At 38.8% G+C, this 24,843-nt stretch overlaps 1 protein-coding gene across 6 annotated transcripts in view; it reads left to right on the top strand.

Moving 5' to 3' along the window:
- Window positions 1–24,843, top strand: part of cadm2a (cell adhesion molecule 2a) — a 215,382-nt gene that overhangs the window by 153,675 nt on the left and 36,864 nt on the right. For all 6 annotated transcript variants that reach the window (XM_044222356.1, XM_044222357.1, XM_044222355.1 and 3 more), the window contains 2 exons: window positions 9,042–9,191; window positions 21,787–21,939. In XM_044222356.1, the coding sequence (XP_044078291.1) occupies window positions 9,042–9,191; window positions 21,787–21,939 (303 nt within the window). The remainder of the gene's footprint in view (window positions 1–9,041; window positions 9,192–21,786; window positions 21,940–24,843) is intronic.

Here is a 24,843-nt window from a genome sequence, read left to right as displayed (position 1 = left end):
GGCATCAGTTGGCTTGATTCCAGCTGAGACTGGGGAGTCTACACCCCTGCAACTTTTCTCTGCAGCATTCTAAAATGGTTTCGTCTAGTCGTGAAATTTAAAGTCTTCATTAAACATGTTTAATATGTCTATGAATAAAAGGAAATATGAAATCCCAAATCATGGGATGTTTAATTTGCTTGGAATAGCAAAAAACAATCTCAGACCAAACTCCATTCAAAAATCTGCTAAATTAATTCTGCCCTATTTAATGCCAAAAGCTAGACTATATTGACTTATCTGGAAATATCGGCCTATGTATGCATTATATATATAAACAAACATTTATAGACTAATTAGCAATAAAATAACCAGTTCACAATTGGATAATCCAAAAATCTGCACCAAGAACAATTTGCTGGTTGCGGGCTACTCAGTGGCAAAAATTCACAAGGGGGCCCCACCAACCAGTATTCATCACCATTATGTTATAAATAATATGACACTGACGAAACATGTTCACAATCTTTTTTTTATATATAATGTTCACAATAGTAGTTTTTTAAACACTATTAATATTAAGAACATTAAAAGGCTTGTAATTTTCGAAATATAAAAGAACATTAAAAACCTAAATAAATAATGAAATAACTTTAGGAACTGATATAACAAAAAAACAAAGTATATATTGTCATAAAGAATCTAGGGCATGTGTAATCAGTTAAAGTTAAATTTATTGAACTCACAGTTATCAGTATCAGCACTGATCTGCCTGTGTCGGTGTATCTTCCTGCTCATGACAGGCAGGAGGTGGAGTGGCCGTCATCCTGCTGGAGGTGGAAACTGACTTAACTGATATGACAAAAAAAAAAACATGGTATATATTGTCATACAGAATCTTTAGAGAGCATGGCATACGTTATCAATTAATGTGGAACACTGAAGTTACAGGTTTCATTATCAGCATTTGGAGGGGGCACTTTATCCTTCTTTTTTGCTGCTGCCAGAAACTTCAATAATGATCCTGAGGAGAGATAAGAAAGTGATATAGTAGCCTATATGATACTTTTTTATAATAGCATGTTAATTAAGTCAATTTGAAATGCTCTCACACTATAGAATTAGAATTCCTCAAGTTCAGCTTTTAAATGTTCTCCTTGGACATAGCTTTCAATATTCATAGCATATTCATCATTTAAGTTAACTTACAGAAAAAGCTATTGTCCAACAGTTAGCTGTTTTTTCCCCTCTAAACCACTCTATTGCTCATACCATAGGTCTACTCTAGGAATAGAAGACAACATTTATTGCATTAACATTGCCTGGGGTTGAATGGTTGTGTGAAGTTTCAGTACTGTAGTTTATTCACTTTCTTTCAGCCTGCTAGTTAGCAAGTTAGTCGAGTGCCACACTCAGCCCTGTCACAGCCAGCTAGGTTAACTAACAAAAAACATGAAAAAATAAACACCATTAGTCTAATTTTAATGCTAGCTGAAGTGATTCAAATGTCTTCCCCATAATTAAAGCTAACATTACCTAGACTAAATAACAGCATTCAGACAGTTATTTACTGTTATACAACTTAATCATCATATCTGCTCCACTTACCACTGTCTTGCTTTCTTTTTTCCTCATCCTCTTTTTTGTCTTTGTTTCTTTCACTTCCAGGCACTTCTTCATTTTCCTTCATTGACTTCAATTCAAACTTCATATCATGGTAGTTTGACGGGACAAATGACATGGGGCCCCATGGAAACCATAGGGAGGTTTCCTACTAAGATGTCATTGCAAAAAGTCCATTGTTTGTTTAAGGGGGAGGGGGTTGCGGTCACTGCGGTTGCAGTTGAGACATTGCTGTGGAGTAAAGTTTGTCAGCACTCGGGGGCCCCTAACAACCTGGGGCCCCAAACAGTTGCCTGGCTTCCCTGTTCACAAGTTGCAACTCTGAGGCTACTCATTTTAGTAAATATTAGTCAAAGATAACACAAGTGAACACAAAATGCAGTTTTGAAATGTAGGTACTACTAATAATAATAATAATGTAGTATGTTATTATTAAGGGAAAACAAAATCCAAACCTACATGGCCCTGTGTGAAAAAGTGATTGCCCCCTAAACCTATTAACTGGTTTGGCCACCCTTAGCAGCAACAACTGCAATCAAGCGTTTGCCATAACTTGCAATGAGTCTTTTACAGCGCTGTGGAGGAATTTTGGCCCACTCACCTTTGCAGAATTGTTGTAATTCAATTCCTTTTTAAGGTCATGCCACAGCATCTCAATAGGATTCAGGTCAGGACTTTGACTAGACCACTCCAAAGTCTTCATTTTGTTCTTCTTCAGCAATTCAGAGGTGGACTTGCTGGTGTGTTTTGGATCATTGTCCTGCTGCAGAACCCAAGTTCGCTTCAGCTTGAGGTCACGAACAGATGGCCGGACATTCTCCTTCAGGAGTTTTTGGTAGACAGCAGAATTCATGGTTCCATATATCACAGCAAGTCTTCCAGGTCCTGAAGCAGCAAAACAGCCCCAGACCATCACACTACCACCACCATATTTTACTGTTGGTATGATGTTCTTTTTCTGAAATGCAGTGTTACTTTTACACCAGATGTAATGGGACACACACCTTCCAAAAAGTTCAACTTTTGTCTCATCAGTCCACAGAGTATTTTCCCAAAAGTCTTGGGGATCACCAAGATGTTTTCTAGCAAAAATGAGATGGGCCTTAATGTTCTTTTTGCTCAGCAGTGGTTTTTGTTTTGGAACTCTGCCATGCAGGCCATTTTTGCCCAGTCTCTTTCTTATGGTGGAGTCATGAACACTGACCATACTGAGGCAAGTGAGGCCTGCAGTTCTTTGGATGTTGTTGTGGGGTCTCTGAATGGCTGAAGAAGAACAAAATGAAGACTTTGGAGTGGCCTAGTGGAGATAAGTTGCAAACTGTTTGCGAATGTTTATTCAACATCTGTTGCATAATAGCCGAACCTTATATGGATTCAGATGTGAATTTGATACAGCATTCTAGTGAGGCTGACAGACGAAGAAGAAGAACAAAATGAAGACTTTGGAGTGGTCTAGTCAAAGTCCTGACCTGAAACCTATTGAGATGCTGTGGCATGACCTTAAAAAGGCAGTTCATGCTCGAAAACCCTCCAATGTGGCTGAATTACAACAGATCTGCTAAGATGAGTGGGCCAAAATTCCTCCACAGTGCTGTAAGTTGCAAGTTATCACAAACGCTTGATTGCAGTTGTTGCTGCTAAGGGTGACCCAACCAGTTATTAAGTTTAGGGGGCAATCACTATTTCACACAGGGCCGTGTAGGTTTGGATTTAGTTTTCCCTTAATAATAACAACTTTCATTTAAAAACTGCATTTTGTGTTTACGTGTGTTATCTTTGACTAATATTTAAATTTGTTTGATGATCTGAAACATTTAAGTGTGACAAACATGCAAAAACATAAGAAATCAGGAAAGGGGCAAACACTTTTTCACTTCACTGTATGTCCAGCGTTACCCAGCTCTCTGAGAGAAGACCAGGTTGCTTCTTCTTGTTTTCCCAACAACATATCTCGTTGAGCAGGGATTCAGCCAGGTCCTGCAGTCCAAGTACAGCAATTGCTTGGACTACAGCTACAGCTGAAATTAAAGCTTTGTTTATACTCGCGCAAGACACTGTTGCATGTGCCTCCCAGGGTTGCCAGGTCTGTGTGACAAAACCAGCCCAATGGCCAATCAAAATCAGCCCTATTGCTTTGTCTTTTCGCTTTCTCTTCCCTTTTCCCGCTTCCTCCTTGCCTGGACTACATGAATGTACTGTTTTTGCTTATGTATTTACTGTAGTTAATTTAATACCTGATTTTAACTGAAACACCTTATCATGTTGCTTCACTATATTTTAATCATATACTTAAGTAATGTTTCTCCCTGGGGTTGCTAGCTAGCTAGCTAGTTGTTAACTTTGCTAACAAGCTGTCGAGTTGGGATCGAGAAGCAGCGAGCATTAGGCATGTCGTGTGTGTGTGTGCTTTTATGTGTGTGTGTGTGTGTGTGTGTCGTGTCTCATGTCCATGTGTGTACGTGCTGATCTGGAGTCAGTTTGGTAGGATTTGGGTATAAGTTAATCATTTTATTTATAATATGGATTTTTATTTATGTGTGTAATTTGCATGCAAGCGGACAAAATATTCTACCCGCGGCAACACTTCAAGAGTAGCCCAATTCTGTGGGAAAACCGCAGACCTGGCAACCCTGGTGCCTCTGCAGAGCTGCGAGCATGCACAGAGGCATTTATGCTCAATCCGTCGTCCGTTTCAGTATTCTCATACAAACAAAATATCATGTGAATAAGCAAGAAGTCAACAAGTGTTACTGAAAGAATGTCATTAACCACCATGGTGATCCCTCATACTTTTCCACACTTACTTAGAAAATTACTCATCTTTTGCCAGGGTGGTGGTGGCAAACTCTCTCCATAAATTGAGAGTTATTTGGCTGTCCCTGTGGTCTCTCAAAGAAGGGTGGTAGAGGTGTTTGTAGAGGTGAACCTGCTCTGCCAGTCTAACTTTGGCATCCATGTTGTAATGAAAGTGCACCTAGGGTGCCTAGTTACAAAAATTCAGAGGTGCACGACCAAGCACCACGACAGTTTGCGGCCCAACGCGAAAGATGCAATGACATCATTTTTGGCCCGCGGACCCTTGCGCCGGGGACGCTGTGACCATAAACCAGGTTTAACTTCACTGCAACCTGCAGTGAAGAAACTGGCAGAGAACCACCACGCGCAGGGCTCACACTAACTTTCAAAGCCTATTTCCTTTGAAAGTTAAGATAAATCCTTTTTCTCATAGCTTCACACCTTTTCTTTGGTAGGCTGCTCTTGTTTTCCATTGCAACAAAGAATGCTTCTTTTTTGGAATTTCTGCTTGGCTGCTGTTTGTGATAAAAAACGACACCTAATTAAAGTTTGAATGTCAAATTTCTAACCATTGCATTTGTTTAACACATAAATATAATTTCTATTCACATGGCTTTTTTTTGCTCCCTGGGAAACTAATGATAATGATATTCCAGCTGTCCAGTTAAATCAAATCTGTTATTTGGCATTCAATGACATGCTTTTTTATGATAAAACACATAATAATAAGCATAATAATAAAAATATAATAGGAATATATATGAATAATAAACATATCAATAGAATAATATAAATCATAATCAGAAACACAGAATAATAATCAACATTAATATTCAGGGCCTACATCTTATTTGATGGGGGCGGTAAGGGACCTGGATAATAGATAGGGAGGCACTGGTCCAAATAAGGTTGAGAACCACACAGTTCTTATGTTGCAATGCCATTTTATTACCAACCTTATGAGTATGCTAGCTTTTGGAATTACCTAATACCCAGATTTCAGGTATTTTCATAACCGATAGAAATGATAACACTGTGAAAACAAAACTCTGGAATGATCCTTTGAATTTAAATTTGCAGTGACTAAATCCCAAGTCTGCATTTATAAGGTATGTACGACAGGATTAAAAGGCTAATCAAAACTGTGGACTGCCTCTATCCATTTTGTAATCCTGTATTCCCAGCCATACATCATAGCTCTACAGCTCAGTTGAGCTTCAGTCCTGGTATAAAGGTCAGTAGCTCCAGGCTGTCCGTCTGTCTGCCTGGATCTCTCTCTTTTTCTCTGCTTCTTGAATGCCTAAATAAGAAAGGTTAGTAGACTCAGCTGCTCTTGCTTGAAAGGTCATGTCAGAGAGCAGACAGGAAGCATCCAGGATACTCGTATCAGTATTATTTGTCCGGTAGTTTGCTTTGGCAACAGGTACTGTGTGTCTGAATGTGCTTTCGTGTCCTGTGAATATCTCTACTGGCCGCACAGGAATATATTTTGGGATAAGTAATAGTTCGGTCTTTTGAGAAATATTGGATGCAGTGCTTTTTGTGGTGGGAAGTTCAAATGATTGTGGGGAAGCTTTGCAGCCAGCCTTGATTATTAGCCAGTACATACACTGGTGGAGAGAGGGTATTGAGTGGTCCCATTAAAACGAAAGATTCAGCTCATCTGGGGAGACAGCTGTGTGGAGGGTAAAGTGTGAGAATGAGCTCTGGTTTAGTGTCTCTAGAGGAAATAATCATTTTCTATTTGTTTAGAGGCAGCTATAGCATTGTTCTATAGTATATGCCATTTATGGTATATTATCCAATTCAAGCTAAATAAAGCAAAGGTAATTTCATTATGTCATTACTTCATTAAGTCATGCAGATGAGGACGTTGTTGACCTGGCTTAGCCTTGGCATGTCAGTCAAAGTGGAGGGCAATTAAACTGACCCCACTCTCCATGAGAGATAGAGCACAACTGAGCACAAGAAAGGAGGTAGGATCAAGATAAATTTGAAAGACTAGGGTGCAGAGAGAGAGACAGAGAGAATATGAAAAGGAGAGACAAAGAAAGTGGAAATGCCACCCTTCAGGGATCAACTAGAGGAGGAAGTGCGACAGAGAGAAAAAGGAATTGAGTGGAATGGATGTGAACTGGAAAAGATAGAGCAAGAAACTGAAAATAGGAGAAAGTGTGGAGTTGAAGAGAGGGAAGGACCTAAATTTAGACATGGAAATCAGGAGAGAACAGCTGCCTCCTTCCCTCAGGAGATACATTAAAATCAGGTCTGGGTGGCCAGAGGGGAGAATGGGAGAACCTACCCCACTGGCCAATTAGGTGCACAGAGCACTGCACTAGTTCTAATATAACCATCATTGTGGCCCCTTTGGCCCTTTCAGTCCCACTGGACGTGTAGCACCAGACACTGACGCAGGGCTTAGGCAGAGGGATCCCCGGACTATTGTAAATTTGTGTAGGAGAGGAAAGGAGAGGAGAAAAGGGAAAGACAGGAAAAAAGAAACTTTGATATTTCATTTAATTTTTAGCTTCTGTCCTGATAAGTAAACTTATCTTTTTTCTCTAAATTGCTCATTCTGTCTCTTTTACCGCATTTTAAACTGTGCAGAAATGTAAGAAATATTGGCCAAAACATGTCTACAGTATAATATGTAGTATATATCTTTCCACACACATTGATTTCTTGCAGCACAATTCAAATGCTTTTGTATTGTGATGTGTTCTTGTTTCATAGTCTTCTAAGAAAATCTGGATAGATAAAACATTTTGGAAGCACCCATATTCCCAAGGGGCATGTTTAGCACTAAATAATGAAATCACTCAAATCTCCTTTTTTCTTATTTGTCTAAAGCACAGCATTCGGAGAATAAACAGATTGCAGATTATATTTTTAGTGATGAGTGCAAAGTTGATTCTACAACAAGCGAGCATATCCCCAGACTGTCTCCATCATCAATGACAATTTGCAGTGACACATCCACTGCAGTAATGAACTAAAATGATACACTACGTTGTATTGTGCAGAACCTCACTCAAAAATCATAATTTCTACCATTCAATATGGAGGTTAACCATTAACTTCCCTTTGTGGCCAGCACAAAGGAAATAAAATGTATCACACTGTGCTGTATGTCGCCCAACTGCGTGAGTGAGAAAAATGACAAAATGTAAGTGATTTAAAGAGAGGAAGTAATAAAGAGAGCTAGGGCAGGCGCAGGAGAACGGTAAATCGTTGGCAGATCATGCCTCATGCAAAACTTTCATGAATAAAACATATTCCTAGCCTCCCATAGCTCAGATACATTTTTCCTCCGTTTTCCTCTCTATCTCTCACACACATGATTAACCTCGGGAGACCTTAATCAACACTGGAAATGACCCGTGCTCCTTGACTTACCTCTCTCTGCCTCTCCTTCCCTCCTTCATCTCATCCTCTCTCCTCCCAACACGTCCTTCACCACAGGTCTGTCAGTGATGGGGTTTACCTCACCTGCTACCCCAGTAGACGAGCGCTATTTGATTTGTTTGTTTATCTTACCTGTGCAGTCATTAGCTGAAGTAAAGAAAACACATTAATTGCCTGCTGACTGTGATCCAACACATTATCATTGATTGAATGGAAAGGTATCAATGCTATACCAATATTTAAAAACTCCGCATTTCTAAATATTTCTTATTTTTTTCTTTCCTTATGTATCTTTTTTTCAGTTTTATGATCCTTTCCTGGGGGGATGGTGGTTGAAGACGGGAGAGTTAGCTGGGGATGAATAATCTTTCTTACCTAAGCCTTTATTCACAGTCTTTAAAACCTGTCCTCTGGGGATGGGGACAGGGATAGATTTATGGTTATTCTTATTTACTTGCTTACAGACTCCTTATACACACACATACACACGCTAAAGCATACACACACACACACGCACGCACGCACACACACACACACACACAACACTATGAGCTGTCCAGAGTTCTGAAAGCTGGCAGGCAGCTATTGACAAACCAGTTGCAAAAGCGACCTGTCCATGGTGCTGAAAAGTAGCTCTACTCGGCTTAGAGGCCACACCAAATTATATAACTCTGTTTATGCTTCTGTTTCTCTCCACACATGCACACAAGTCTACAAAGAACGTTTTTTAATTGGTCTTCCCTGTGTAGCTGAGGTTTCAGGGTTGGTACCACAGGCTAAATGCCCCCTGTGTGTTCTATGTTAGGGTCCAATTTAGCACACAGTAGTGACTGGCCATCCTGCCTGAACATTTGCTTTTTAATTAGGGTGTTAAGCTTTTTTTTAAAGACATAAACCAGATTACCTCTCTTTGTCCTGTAGTGTGAGGAGCTTATTTACTGAAGTATTTTCTTTCTTTTTTTATACATCTTTATGAACCAACTGGATAAAATCACATTACTTTATAGTCTACCTTCATAGTTTTCATTTTATATGATCATTGTTATGCTGAATGCTTAATGCTTAATGCTGCTATTTAAATGTCTTAAGCAAATTTAATTAACAAAGCAACCTTACAAATCAAGCATATCAAAAATGTACCATCTGTCTCACTCTGTTTACCTCTGTATCTTACTCTCCCTCCCTCCGGATGCATCCTCATCTCCTCTTACATGTTTCTCTTATGTGTCATGTTGCAGGCATTAGCGGTCAGTACCCTCTGGTTCAGAACATGACGGTGACAGAGGGTGGGACGGCGAACCTGACCTGCCGTGTGGAGTATAATGACAACACCTCCCTCCAGTGGTCAAACCCAGCACAGCAGACCCTCTTTTTCGGGGACAAGAAAGGTGAGTTGGAGATTGACAGACAGTAGCAGCCACATGACAGATGCAGTCTTACAAAGTATTCCCTGTGTTAGGTTTGAGGTGGTTGAGAAATGCACAAAACCCACAAAAACTGGATTATTATTATTTTTTAGGCTGGAGAGCAACCTGAAAAAATCCCTTCCTTATTCCTATGTGTTTGTCACTTGAATAAGCTGCTGTCTTTGTTGTGTCATAGCATCTGTCCCACATTTCATGTGTCTGTTTCCCATCGGTGCTCTGTTTTCAGCAAGTGCATTCACAGTACTTAGAAAAAGATACGCATTTCCTCTTGGGATGGATAGTATATGGCTATTGTTATTTTATTTTATTCATCCCTCAACCTTAAACACACACACACACACACACACACACACACACACACTCAAACAGACAAAATGACATGTAGACACACACACTAACCCCTCTGCTAAGGAGAACACTTGCTGGTGAGAATAAATATGGCCATCTCTCTTTCTGACTTGTTTTGGGGGGTAGAATAGGATAAACACTGGTGAGCATCACCTGCCATGAACAATTCGGGGGCTTTAATGTTTCGGTTTGTTTGTTTGTGTGCAGTCCATTTTACTTCAGTGTCAGACATGTTTATTGTGTATATTTGATAGTTGAAAAGCAGAAATGGATAAACACAGGTGTAATTTGGTTGGATTTCAAGATCAGCATTGGTACAAAGAGCAAGCAACTGTAGATAGCTGCAGTATCTTTGGAGATTGCTGTCATTGATTTATATTGCTCTACATCCTTGACTACATTGACTACATCCCATGGAAAGGAAGTGGTGTATGAAAACAGTTGGGTTTTTTTTATACTTTTCGATCTGAATCAGAACATGCATGTTCAAAAGTTTAATACTGTTGTTCAAATCAAGTTAGAACATCAGCCCACACACTCTCAAAGTCAGCCATTCACCCTGCTGTGCAAGTGCCCTTCACTGTAATCCTGTAGTACTTTGCTTGCACTGCCTCTAGCACGTATGAATTCAATTTCAGCTAAACGAACAAACCCCAATCACCTGAGCCTTAGATGGTTCAGCATTTTAGCCTTGTGTATAATTGATGGTGTGAGAGCATTAAATTGATTACACATAATCAAAGACCCACTTTCACATTTTGAGATACAGCATGAACAGTTATTGGCAATGGACTGTACCTTGCTTTGCACCCAATTAGCTATTTGGTGGTATATTTTTTTCAAGGTATTGCAGTGGGTTACAGACCAAAATGAAGACAACATAACACTGTAGCACACAACCACAGTGGAATTTTGTAGCACAAAAATATCAATGATGAAGGTTAGAGTAGCCACAATAATGGACCCTAACAGGCAAATGATACTTGAAATGATGTAAAATTAATGAGTGGAGATTTTCCAATTCAATACTTTAAACATGCCCAATGGGAAGGATTTCACTCATGTTTTAGAAAAGAGAGGAAGTAAAAATAAGTCTTCTTGTTAAAATGTGTTAACTGTGAATTTAGGTACATTTTGCAATATTAAAAATAGCACATAAATTAAGCTGAATAATAAGCTATTAAGCTAAAATTACTGTAACTTCAATACTGTCTTTATTAAACTACTAATATACAGTATATTATATAAACTGAAGAAAGACAGTTTTGTAATATAGGACTTTAAAAACCTCACACCCCACTTCCTGAGAGAAAATAGCCTGAGAATGATGTGATCTGCAGAAAAGACTCCAAGCTCTGTATAATCTGTATAAACAGTTTCTGTACTGGATACCTGCACGGTCCCGCAGAGAAATTCCTTCCATTAAACGGATGCAAACCTTCGCTATCTTTGTACACATTTACAGACACAGTAATGCACACACACTAACAAATACACACACACAAAGCCACCAATGTTTTAATGGCTAATAAGTACAAAGGGGTTTTTCCTGACCTTTCACATCCTCTTCAGTAAAGTCCCCATAAAGAGGATTCACGGGTGTTATTTTGTTGGTTCATGCCTGCTGAAATGATTGTGCCCTGTGCGTCTCTCAGCTGTATTAGCCAAGTGTAATAGAGTATGAATCACACTCTCTTGTAAGTGTCTGGATTAAGCACATATGGGATTTACACAGTCTTCTTCCATTATCCTTCGGCCCACTGGGCTGCCTTGTGCATTCGTGTGTTCACGCACTGTCTGCGTGTGTGTGTGCATGTGTGTGTGTCTGTGTTTGTATGTATTTTTCCATACAATAAGTGAATGCATGCATGTGCAAAGTATCTCAATTTCCAACCATTCACATTTTCACTTACCTACCATTTTTCGGAAAGAGCAGCATTAAAAACCTGCATTGAACATCAAATTCAACAGTTGATGTTTTCTGCAGGTTATTCCATATCACGCCAGGGGTTAGGGTTGGGGGTCTATTTCATGGCATTTCCAGTGCAGAACTCTGAGATTGGAAATGAAAAAGCAGCCAAGGACTCTCTTATTATCAGAAAGCAAAGGGATACTACTGAGGCCTCAGAATTGCATTTCTGTTTTGGGTTGGGGTGTGTGTGTGCGTCTGTGTGTGCTTTGGGAGTTGTCGTGCAGAACGTGGCAAATTCAGATGCACATGCTGATGGGAGCACTGAGATGGTGAGTGTTTCCAAAGTGCCAATGGCAGTGTGACAAAGGAAAGATGTCTCAGCTGCAAACGCCTTTGAGCACAGTAGGTTTCAGATTAATTTTCCTTGCTGCCTGTTGGGAAGAAGAAGATGGGGATTAGGGCAAGCACACAGTTGCTGAAAAATACAACCCCATCTTACCAACTTTTTGCATACTTTTCTCTGTTGCAATTAGTTGAAAAATATGTTTTTGTTCACTGTGCCAACATACAAGAAATTGTTTTTTATAAAGTTCAACATGCACCTTCTTTAAGGTTACTGGTTGACTCCACATAAGTATTTGCAAACACAATATGAGTTCTTAACTGATTAAAATACAAAAGTTTTTCCTGTATAAGTTTTACTTAGAAGCCAGTTAGGGCAGATATTTGAACTGGAAAATGAGCCACAATCAAGATATCTGCTCTTTTTGAGTTTTCTAATATTTTAGAGCATAGAAAATATGAATTTTCCACTTATATCATACAGAATATATTAATAGTACAGACTGTATATGTGGGCAACTATCCAAAAAAATCTGCTGAATCTATAATGTTTGTTGTCTAAGTCAACAGATTGTTGTCTGTGCACAAGTGCCTCCATGTCCATGTGTCGTATCCCAAAGCGTGTCACTTACATCCTCTATTTAAAGGCAGCCACAGAGCATTAGCATAAACATATTGTTTTTTCAAAGACAAATGCAGTAACTGACTCCATTACAGTCCTTTGAGTGGTACCGGTTTCGCGGCTGTTGTTGTTTAATGTCAGGGCTGAAGCTCACCTCTAAGACGTTTAGTCGGATGAAAGAGACTCCTCTCCTCCGTCCTCTCAAAGGTGCTCCGATGGCTGTGAAGAGTTGTTTGAATTTCAAATAAGTCATTGTCCCGAAAGTAGCCAATTTTGTCCTTTCCATCACTTACTACTGAGGGAGTTAAGCTTTGCTTCGACAGTGAGAGAGATGAGCACTGGGCAAGAGGGATTATCTCTTTTATAAGATTCAAAAGAGGCTAATATCTTTTTACAAATTGCTCTTTTGGTTTCATGTAATTCAAGACTTGATAATAGCTTCATTTCCTGGATGGAGAAATTTTGCAATGAAGCATAATTACAATTTCTTCGTTATTCCCACACTAGAAAGACCCAATATGTAATTACGTTCCAGGCTAAATTTGCAGGCCTATTTAGTGGACTCATCATGTGTGAGCACTGGCTAAAGTATGACATTTAAATCATTTATTCAACACGGTTATTGTAATTTGCTAACCCTTTTTCATCCCACTTCTTTTCCAACACCCACATCTGTATTTTCATTTCAACCTACAGTACTCCCTTGATCCCTGTCTCTTCTCTCTAATTATCTGTCCACCTCTGCCTTCCAGAGTCTGGCAGGATCATGGTTTACCTGTCCTTACAAGCATCATAAAGTATACTATAGCACACATTTGGTAGACCTGAATACATTATAGCTTTGTCCAAAATGTGGCTAATGCAGCTGGCACATGTATTGGCAGATGTATGAAAACAAAAGATGCTGTGCATGTTTCTCAGGTAGGGTGTCAGTTGTTACTTAAGCGGCGTGACAGGGTGTCAAGGTAGAGAGAATCTGGGTGCAGGATGAAACTTGCTTCATGGTAGTAGGGTTCTTTTTTCAAGCTCATAGTTCAAGAGTCTTGGGTTTCTTTTGGAATTGATTGCATTTTTATTCAGTCTTGACTCACTTTCTGATATCAGGAAATTATTTCAAGCATTCTCTAATAATGTTTTCTTTGTTGTTGTTGTTTTAATATCACTGGATCTTAAAGTAAGTTTTGCAGGAATCAAAAGGTTCATTTAATGATTTGGAAGAATAAGCAAACATGATTTTTGTTACTTAATATATTGTATTTTGTATGGGTCAACAGTGTTTACATTAACAAATGTAATATCAAATTAATATTTCTTCCGCATAACCACTACATTACCTTGTGCATGATCCAGTTAATTTACACCAATATTCTTCCATGTAGTCTATTATATTGTTGAGTATTTATTTGTATACATCTGAGATGACAATTAAATTATTAAACATTACGAATATGGACTGCAGTAATACAGACATCACTGTAACAAAATACTTGATTTATGTTTTAAAATGTTGCCAGATAAATGCAAATTTTTGGGCCACACTATTTATGGTCTTGAGTTAGATTGGTCTTGGCTCATACTGTTTCATGGACGCAAAGACAAACTGAATGACTTACTGAACATGAAAAGGTCACAGTAACTGTGTATTTCCCCTCAGTCTGAACTCAGTGAGTCACCACACACATGCATTGCTGCATTAGTATAATACAGTTTCTCTACATGTATAGTAACAGTATCTGCTGCAATAATATATCTTGATGATGCAAAATTACCAAAGTGCCCACTGCGGATATATTGAATCTGATTAAACATTAAGATTAGTGTTATGGTTGAACAGCTAAGGGCCAAATGCTCATTTTTGGGCCCCTGAGCTGTTGAATATGAAGCTATTCGGGGCCTCAGATGTCAAATATTCAGCTGTCTGAATCAATTTGCTGGCTGTTTGTGGTTGTGTGAGTGTGTTTGTGTGTGTATCTAAGTGCACATATACATGTGTATATGTGGAATGTCAAGCATTCCACCTCCCCCAGTATGCAACCATGAAAGCTTTGATGCATTCAGAGTATCTGTGCCTGAGCAATTTAGGGGATAGGCTTTTAAAAGTTTTCCAAAGTAAATAACAAAATAAGAAATGCCTGACAGACTTTTTATTTAACAGATAGCAGAACTTTTTCTCAAAACTTAATCTTAGCAGGAAAGTTAAACTTTTGAGACAGCTGTCTTTTTTTTTATTTCCTGGAAGAGTGCCTCTATGAAACATCCTTTCATATCGTCCTGAAGATTGGTACGGTGTTCTCTCTGATAGAAAAAAACTTGACTGTAAATCTCCAAAGATCCCTAACAAGTCCCCTCTCTCCAAGACAAGGACCATAAAACATGAGATGAGGAACAAGAGGAAAAAGGAGATGGAATGTAGGCCTTGGTGGGATAAAGGAGAGGAATTAAGGAGGCATTTTATGAGAGCTTTCAGTTGCAGTTATCACCTCTGAAAGACACAGGAAAACTTTTCTTTGACCTTGAGCATTCTGTGTCTTCTTTCTTTGCCACCGCTCTTTACACGTGTCTGTATTGGAGTATAACATTCAGCTTTTGATTTAAAAGCTTTTTCTACTTACTTGTGTTTGCATTGTATTTAGAGGTGCAGACAGGTATAATAATTAAAAGCAGAGATCTGTATAGTTGTCACTGACTGTGAGTGTTGCCTGTGGATCAGAGAAACCAGTGTCAGGCAAATGTCAGCTTTGTTTCTTCTGCTGTAAAGCTGTAAAGCAGGTTAGGGAGTGAACAAAACAACATTGTCAAATGAAGCAATAGATCCAGTTATTACTGCCATTATTAGTACAGCCACTCATCATATGAGAAAAATACCTGAAGCAAATGGGAATAATTAGCTCACACTTAATAGCAGGCTTATTCTTCCTCTCTTCCGGGAGAAAGTTCTGGAGCACAGAGTTGGGGAAAATAAACCATATTTTATAACAGAATTGAAAATCAAGAATTATTTACGAGGTGTTTTTTAGGCATTATCAAAGAGAAGATGTGGCTCTGCAAACATTGTCCACTTTCCTTCAAAAGCTTTTCAAAGTCATTTTGAAAGATAGCTGTATTGGGTACCCTAGAAAAATATGAAACTCCTTATAGACCAAGGTACCTGTTCTTCTACTCTTGAGCTGGAGGGGAAAAATGTATTCCTATGCAAAATACAATAGGGTTTATAGGCAAGAACTGTCTCCTCACTGACCTGCTTCTCACAAGGACTTAATGAAGTAGGGCTGGTGGAGGTGTCCCACTGAACTCGGCATGGCAGGTAGAAACTGATGAAAGAAAATCATTTCTGTCACAGGAAAAATCTCCACAAGCCAATTACTGTATGGAGTGTGGCACATTTTACATTCTAAAAAGCTGTTGTGCCTCGGAAAGGTATAACAGGTAATGGAGGTTGAGGAACGGCTGAGATACAGAATATACATTCAATGAACAATGCATGCATTCGGTTTGCTTCTCTCTCTCTCTCTCTATCACTCACTCACACACACATACACGCAGACAAACTCAAGTCCCCAGATGGATTGTTGACAAGGAAAAGAGAACAGTCACAGCCAGCTGAATGTATATTCTGAAATTTGCACTTTTCTCATTATAAAACTGTGTCACTTGAATGAGCAAACACCTGCCAAGGTTCTATACTAATACATACTGTCCCTGGATAGATGAAGGGACAGAGGGGGGGAAGAAGGGGAGGTCAGAGGAAAGGATGGGAGAGGAAAGGGCAGGAGGAAACAGAAGGAAGGGAAATAAAGAGACAAAATGAAATGTGCAAGTATGATAGGCTTAAAGTGAATGAATTTAGAGTCATGACTATTTGCTTATGCGTGCACTCTGTATGCCTATACAATAAACACATCCTTAATGTACAAATCTTATTACCTTTCATACAGGTACACACATACATGCACATGCCCACACACACCATGTTTACTCAACTGCTGTTTTTAAAGATGGAGGGGAGAAGCCGTGGAGAGCTGCTGGATATTCAGCCAATTTAGATATGTAAGTATGTGCTGTATGCCTACACAGCACACCTGCTACATATTACATAGAGTACGTCTGCATGGTGATGTGTGGCAATTTTAGTGAGGCTCTGGCAACATACTGATGAATCACAAAACCATCAGCTGTGGTGTGATAATAGATTTAGGTTTCCTCATGTTAAGCTGTGAAATTCCTTTTTGGACTCTAAAGTCGCTTTCATACCTAAAGTTTGGTTCCCTTGGTCTGAAACAAATGAAAAAAAGCTAAATGATTGCCTTTTAGTTGTAAACATGAAGGTTAATCATTTATTGGACAGTTTTGGGGTCCCATGTCATCCTGCATCCTAGGGTAATAGTGATCAAAATGAAACACAGGCATTTACAGCATTCACTACTACACCTGACTGTGTCATAGTCAGATGTGGATACTCAACCAAAAGACCAAGCCCCATAACTAGTAATTGTGTTTGGAGCAGGGGAAAAAGCGGATGTTGTGTTGTGTCTTTGTGTGTGTGCTTGTGGTGCATTCATGGGTTGTCAAATAGTCTGGCATTCACAAGATACAGTACAAAATGTTGTTAAAACCAAAAAACAAATAATTAGCAGGGTGTTGTGAAAAAACAAATATGATGTGGGAAGCATCTTTCATGGAGAAAAAAAAGCTGAGCCTGAAGTGAGAGAGAGGTGAAATGTTGACCCAAAAGAGGAAAAATCTAAGGAACACACTTTGTTTTTATTAAACTGTTACTCATGAATTGTTCACCAGCTGACTGAACGTCTTCACTCAGAATACAAATGTCACTTTTAATTTAAAAAGTGACCTTCTGTCTGTGCAGCTTCTCTCTCTCTCTCTCTCTCTGTCCTTTCTTCTGATCCTCTATGGATTTTATTGTAAAGAAATAGCTGACACTTCCCCCTCTCTGTTTTGTCCCTTTCTGAATATACTGTTTGGGAACAGAGAGTGTTGTGGCTTTGGTGTTATCTGATCAGTCATGGTCAACCTCAACAGGGACGGCTCCTCTGAGCCGACAACGGTCATCAGCACTCATAATAAGATCTTTCCACCCCCACTGGGTTTCTGAATATCAAACTGCATCTGCTTTGGCCAAAAAAAAAACTCATGTCTCAAGGTAGGTTGTTGCAGAAACAAATCAAACTGTAGCTTTGCTTTCTGTCTCTTTCTATGCACACAGAGAGATGCAGACTAAGGCTAGATGAGCAAAAAATATGGTTGTACATTCAGTTAGTAGTTATTGTGGAATACAAACCTCCACTCTTTGATGCTGACAACATTGTCGTCCTCCATGAACACATTCAGGACTGTCGGCACTAATGGTCTCTAATGGATGGCAGGCAGCTGCAGCACCTTAGCAGACAAATAGCAAAGGATACATTCCTCTCTCTCTCTGATATCTAACCTTTCACTAGACATAGAATGAGAGACTGGAGATTCCTTTGCGAAGGGAGAAGAAAAGTGAGAGGAAAAAATAAATGGAAGACTTTGTACTTTGTTGAACATTTAATAGAAAACTCAGAGTCATCTGTACTGTATGTGTGTGTGTATTCACTCCTTTCTTATTGTATATGAATGGTCAGCTGTCAAGTTTATTTAAATGTATATGTCCGATTAAAATGAAATAAGACAAATAAGCTTTAACACTATCCTAACTCTAAGAATTTAAAGACAAAAGTCAGAGTTTGGATGGAGAAAATAACGAAAGACAAAAGAATCTTGGCAGGATTGTTTGTCATATGCTGTCCAACTGGTCTTTCTATTGATGTGGGACTCCTTTCCAGTATTTTTTGACTGTATTATAGTATTTTTACCAGTTATATTGTGATTTAATGGTTATATGCATCACCTTTCATGTTTCTAAATCCAGCCTGAATCCATCCTTCCAGGAGGATCAGGATGATCCTGCTTTTTGGCATCTAAGCTATCCTGATCTCCGCCTGTAACCACTGAAAAAAATGCAGAAACAACACTTCAAATCTAGATTCTAATCTGAATGATCAGAATCTTCAGATTCAATGAAACTGGAGTTTTGAAATCCTATATTTTTATCTGTGTTCCTTGCTGTATCATGCAGGCGATGATTGACAAGACATTTTAACATTTAACCCTAACCCCCATTTTATTCAATCAAGTTGCTTCAGCCGAATCACGTTACAAATAGACCCTATTATTATAAACACAAATGTAGGGTTATCACAGCTTTTCAAGTTACTGAGTTTATGTCCTCATTACCTTGCTTAGGAAGACCAACAAGTCACAATATTCAATATACCTTTTCAAAGAGTCCCTCACTCTCACACAAACAACTTCCCAGAATGGGCTGTTGAGGAGAGGCAAGGAAAAAAGCAGAGTTGCATCGCAACAGCTAGCAAGCCAGCAACAGTAAATGTATTTTCTGACATTTGCCTGCTCATACTTCCTTGCCCAAAGCAAATAAGACAACAGTTGAAAAGAAGCATTGTTTAACTTGTACACATTCACAGGTTAGTGGAGCTGCCTGAGTCGACAGAATGAGGTCTGTGGGGGTAGGAGGAAGGAGAGAAACTGAGAGACTGACAGAAAGAAAGACTGAAAGATATACAGAGGCAAAGATAATCTATAATTTGTCTAGAATTAGTCCAAATAGTCTATTCTTTGTCCTAGTTTATTCTTTGCTGAGACTAGGTGTACATATTTGTATGTATACATACTGCATGAACATGAACAACTATCTTTTCAGGACAGCTCTCACCATTAACTGAACTGGCAGTGCGTTAGACTAAATCTAATTCGGGGGTCTTGCATTGATGTACTCATACACACACACACATAGAAACAGGAATGTACTGTCACCAGTGACAAGCCTAAGGATATGTCATGTGCTCATATCAACGTGTCACGCCTGCTCAGGCTCAGTACACAGCATGTAGAGATAACCGGTGTTGCGAGGGAGGGGAAGGGACAGAACAAATGCAATAATAAATGAGAAAGCAGCTGTCATTTAGCCAAACTGATTACAACTCTACTGCCATTTACTGTAGATGTGTAGCCTGGAACCAGCAAAGCAAGGCTATCCATCCCCCGGCAGACGAAATGACATGAGATAGTGTGCTCACTGACATTTCTCTACATTTGTCAGTTCTGTGATCACTGCAGCAATGCATACGCAGGAGCTGTAAAAGGAATGCAGCTTATGTGCCTAACACCTCAAGGGCTGGACATTTAACAGTGACTGACAAATTACAGCTGCAAGTGGGTAACAACACAGTTGATACTGTAGCTGTTGGTACTGATTTAATCAATCTATTGTAAGACTGGCAATACAACTAATTGCCACAAGTTACATTTTAAACAGTGATAATGTCTGTACTATGTTCTAAAAGCTCTTTCCAAAGATTACTTGACTGTTTCTGTAATCAACGTCCTTGGAAAATAACACATTTTATATTTTTGTAATACTTTGTGTTTGGTATAAAGTAAAAAGTAATTAAGGTTTACATTCTAGTTTGAGAAAGAGTTAAATGATGTGTGTGGGTTGGGGAAGGTTAAGGTATCTGGGAAAGAAAAATGACTTTTGTAATGCTGGCTTAAAGCTGTAGGATGTTGAAACACAGTTTCAGTTCTTTAGATACCTCAGGTATCGTTTCTCACCATTCAGCCAGCCACTCTTTAAAGTGCTCTACAAACAGACTGTCTAATGGCCTTTAGTCTTCAGATCTTTGCAGAGAGGTTACAGCAGCAGGGTGCTCTATTTTTTATATGATTTCTCACAAATTACCATAAGATAAGAATATTCTTTCATGTGGCCTCACATGAAAGAAAATATAAACACCTGCGCACAAATAATCATGCCTCTTTTCTGCCGAGCCCAAACATAGACACACACACACACACACACACACACACTGCACTTGAACGAGGATTGCTCCAAGTCACTTTGATGGAGAGTGAAAGCAAAGTAGCCTTGGCTGCTCATATTAAATGAGATTTGTAGAAAGGCGTTGTACTTGCAAAAGGACGGCTTAAATGAACTCTTGAGCAGCCAAGGCCACAGAAACGGAATTACTGACATTTTTACACACTCAACAATCCACGTGGTCTTTTCTTAATGCACAAACACTAGTTTTGTGCGATTTTGTTACAGTGCACCCCCTGGACACAACAGCCATGAATCATGTCATTTTCAAGGTGTCACCACATTCTAAAATCTCAGTGCATGCTCCCAGTGTATCACAGATATGAAGTATAAAGTCTACCACAGAGTTTCTTTCAACAAGTCATCCAATTTCAGCAGATCCATTTCAACTCTCACTTCTCATTAGGCCTCTTTCTCAGCCTGTTATTGCAATATTGATTTCCATTCCCATTATGTCTTTTGGAAGATTACATTTTCATATAAGTAAAATGTCTACGAGGGTTTCCAGCAGAGAAGACTGTATGAGTATGGTTTACTGTAGAGGTGTACTGATGCATTCATTTTCAGATGCAACAGAAAGTTCAGTTTTGGAGTCGCATTTCGTGACAGTTTATGGATTTAAATCTATTCATACATACATTACTTACACTACACAGCTTGGTTTGGCTGGCACAAGTACTATTTTTATTTCAAAGTAGCAAACAATGAAAATGAGCCTTACACATTTTGGTATTGTCAATAACCATACTATACCACCAAGTTTAGCACTTCAAAATGAATGGGTGAAATTGCATATCCTTGTGCAAACAGCTGTAGTTATAGAACAGTTCAAAAAGCACATTTGTAAATAATGCCAAAAGCTGAATTGTCCATTGTTGAGGGGCATTACTTATACTGGCATATTTGTAGTGTTACAGTTGGATACGACTAATGTTTGAGTGGTTAAGATGGCACTCTGCTGTTGTTTTGTCAGCAATATGCACCTGCTTAGCATCATATAATAGAGGGGCCGCAAAATATTAACATACCACTGATACCACTCTCTCTGTTTCCTGCTGCTGCCATCTCACATTCGTTAATGTCTCTCAGTGTGCCTCCTCTACTCTATCTTTGTCTAAAATACAGAAGAGCAACTATTAATGCAATACAAAAAACATAATATAAACTAGTTTTACCTAATCAAAAAAGAGCACAAGAGAAAGAGGGTCAACTAAATTGTTTCTCAATATTACTCTGTATCAAATGTTACAGTTAAAATCATGACACTGATCATACTGTAGGAGTTGAAGTGTGCATCCCAGCAACACTGCTTAGATAGCCCTCATCACTTTAGTTTGCTGATATTTAAACAGTTTGTAATGTTTACTAACTCTCTGTCTGTCTCTCTGTCCAGCTTTAAGGGACAACAGGATTGAGCTGGTGCGTGCATCATGGTCAGAGTTGACCATCAGTATCAGCGATGTCACGCTGTCTGATGAAGGCATGTACACCTGTTCCCTCTTCACCATGCCCGTCAGAACAGCCAAAGCCTACCTGACTGTTCTAGGTAAGTACAGGATCTAAACAAAAATGTAATTCCTGCAAGAAGTAAATGTTAATTTGTGTATACACTTACATAACATCAGTCTGTAATAGCGTAGTTTGTCAATGAACACACCTTTCCTCAACCTGTCTGGTTTACCACAGTTTAGAAAATCTTACATTTCCCAGAATTACTTTGAACAGCGTTCGAACAGCAGGTGTGACTTTATTGCTTTCAGCTGTGGACCACACATATTTGTAGTGCAATCAAAAGTGGTAGGTTAGTTAGAAGAAGAGAGCAAAGAAAAAGTTGCATCCCTCACTCAGACATTTCTTTTGGCTGCAATGCCTTATGGTCTACATAGGCTACTGTTAGTGGGAAAAAATAGTATCTCTGCATCTTCTATACTAATTTCTTTCTCTTGTTCTTTGAATCTTAGGAGCTGACCAATATTAAAAACAGTTTAGTTTGGAAGTTTTTAAAACAATAATACATCACCAAACATAAGATGGGCCCAAAAATGCAAGGGATAGTACATTGCCAATGAAAAAGGTTTCAATGAAATTAGATAGACAGTAAGACCATGGGCCAAGGAAAAATGTAATTATTTTTTGTTCAGATCCCAGAATATTTCAAAGGTTTGTTAACATTGTGAGACAGGGCATTTTTTAACATTTTGCTAGATTTTGTAGTGTGGTGCAATCACTTTGAAAAAAACAATCGCTGGCACATGTATGCAATGATTCTATCATGTGTATTCCATTTTGTGTGTGTTAATTTCAAAACATAACTAAAATACTAAAATAACACCTCTAGACAATTGTGCAACCTTGGTGGAGGTTAAGCTTTGAGTGCTTTCTAGTTGCAACATGTGTATTTTGGTAGATTTTTCAGTCAGGTTTTGTTGTGGGGTTTTTCACAACCAATTGACTATGGTTACAAATAGCATGTTGCTTATGCCTGCATCTGCAGACAAATAAAAACATACTGTTAAGCCCTCTAGTAATGTTTGTGTTGTGATCATCGCCCCACACAAACATTGTCTCATTTTCTGCCACCGGGCTTATTATCTTGCCAATTAGTTTTCGCTAATGTTAATAGATGTGCTAGTGCACTCCAGGACCATTAGCTGGCTCTCTGCGTTAACAAGCATTCTGAGAATTAGAGACATTAAAGGCTATAGCTCAATAAGGATATGGAGAAAATTATTTTGCAATACTGAACAATAGTTAATGGTGCAAGCCAGGAAACAGAGAGGGAAATTTAATAAACATAGAAAATGGTCTGGGAACGGCCTGGTTTATCTGCCACTATTTCAGGACAGTGAGTGCTGGGAATGAAAACACTGAAAATGATTTGGACAAACTGTTAAATAAATGTGCAAAAGTGAGGTTCACATTCAAATCTTCTCAAAATATTTTGGTGAGTTAATACACCATTACCATTAACACAATTATTAAAACAATATAAATACAATCATAAATAAATCAAAAAAATGATACAAGTGTTAAATTTTTGCCTCGGCTCTGTGAGCTAGCTAGTTAGCTAAATGCTAACGTCAGGATGCTAACATGCTCACAATGACTATGCTAACATGGTGAAGTTTAGCAGGTGTAATAGTTTAGCATGTTTACCATTCCAGCATTTGATAATTAGCACTAATTATGTGGTCATAGAACAAAGTATTAGATAGAAAGTTTGACCTGATGGTGGCGCTAGATGTAAAAGTGAGGAGATCACCAAAGTCATTAGAATTCATCCACTGGGGGTTATGAAAGCCTGTGCAAAATTTTGTGGCAATCCATCCAATAGAAATTTCAGTCTGGACCAAAGTAGCGGATCGACTGACAGACTGACATTGCCATCCCTAGCTAGCTTGACTAAAAATGCACAACATGTCAGGCTTAGCATTCAATCCAGACGTAAAAAAACACAACTCAAAAGTTCAAGTATTATTAGTAACTGATTTTGATTAAAGTTCTAAATAACTTCTTCTAAATCATTATACTAAACTGTATAAAATGTATATTTATAAAATTTGTAGATTACCATAATGCAGTGTGATCACAATGACCACAGGAATTATTAGTGAAATCCAGTGTTTGCTTGTTTTTTCGCCACCCATCAGAAATCAAGCTCTCATTTCTTTTTCATGTCTTGAAAAAGCTGTTGGTCATGCTTAAACAGTCATGTACACGAATACAACACAGCACGGGCAAATCCATGATGCACAAATGAGCAGAGAAACACACAATGCTCTACCTTCACACACACATGCACACACACTCACACACAGAGAGAAGGATTAAAGCTTTGCAGTCTCTAGCCACCCAAGGGGAACGTGACTGTATATGAACATTGTATTTGATCTGTTCTTGTTCAGTCTCTGGAGAAAAAACATCACTTTTCTGAGTCAAGCCACACTTATTCATTCACATACTTATGCACGCACCACAGTGCTTAGTTAGATTTAGTGACACTTGCACTTTACATACTTGAAAACTATGCATTGAACCAATTTGCATAGAAAAACATGCACGTTGAAAATTACATGTTAGATAAGGAGGGATAGATCTCACTCACACGGTATCAACCAAGCAGCAGCTATTGTTAGGATTGTGTTTGTTTGTTCAAAAGGATGGTAAAACAGGAGGACCTTTAAGTCTGGTAATAAACCTTACAGGAGGTGGTGAGACAGACAAGGCCAGAGTCAGTCAATGACATTGACTGACAGACCTTTCATTCACTCAGCCTGAGACAGACTTATTACTCATTGACATTAGAAGGGCAGACACTACACACTTAAAATATTCATTATAGGAAAGGCCAGCAATTAACATTTTCTAAACAAGCCTTTGCTTACCCACATGTACACACAGACACACACACACACACACACACACACACACACACAAACAAAAAACATAT

This window comes from Siniperca chuatsi, linkage group LG14 (genome assembly GCF_020085105.1).
Source record: "Siniperca chuatsi isolate FFG_IHB_CAS linkage group LG14, ASM2008510v1, whole genome shotgun sequence".
Taxonomy (NCBI): domain Eukaryota; kingdom Metazoa; phylum Chordata; class Actinopteri; order Centrarchiformes; family Sinipercidae; genus Siniperca; species Siniperca chuatsi.
The sequence above is the reverse complement of the archived record's forward strand: the minus strand, read 5'-3'. Positions and strand labels throughout refer to the sequence as shown.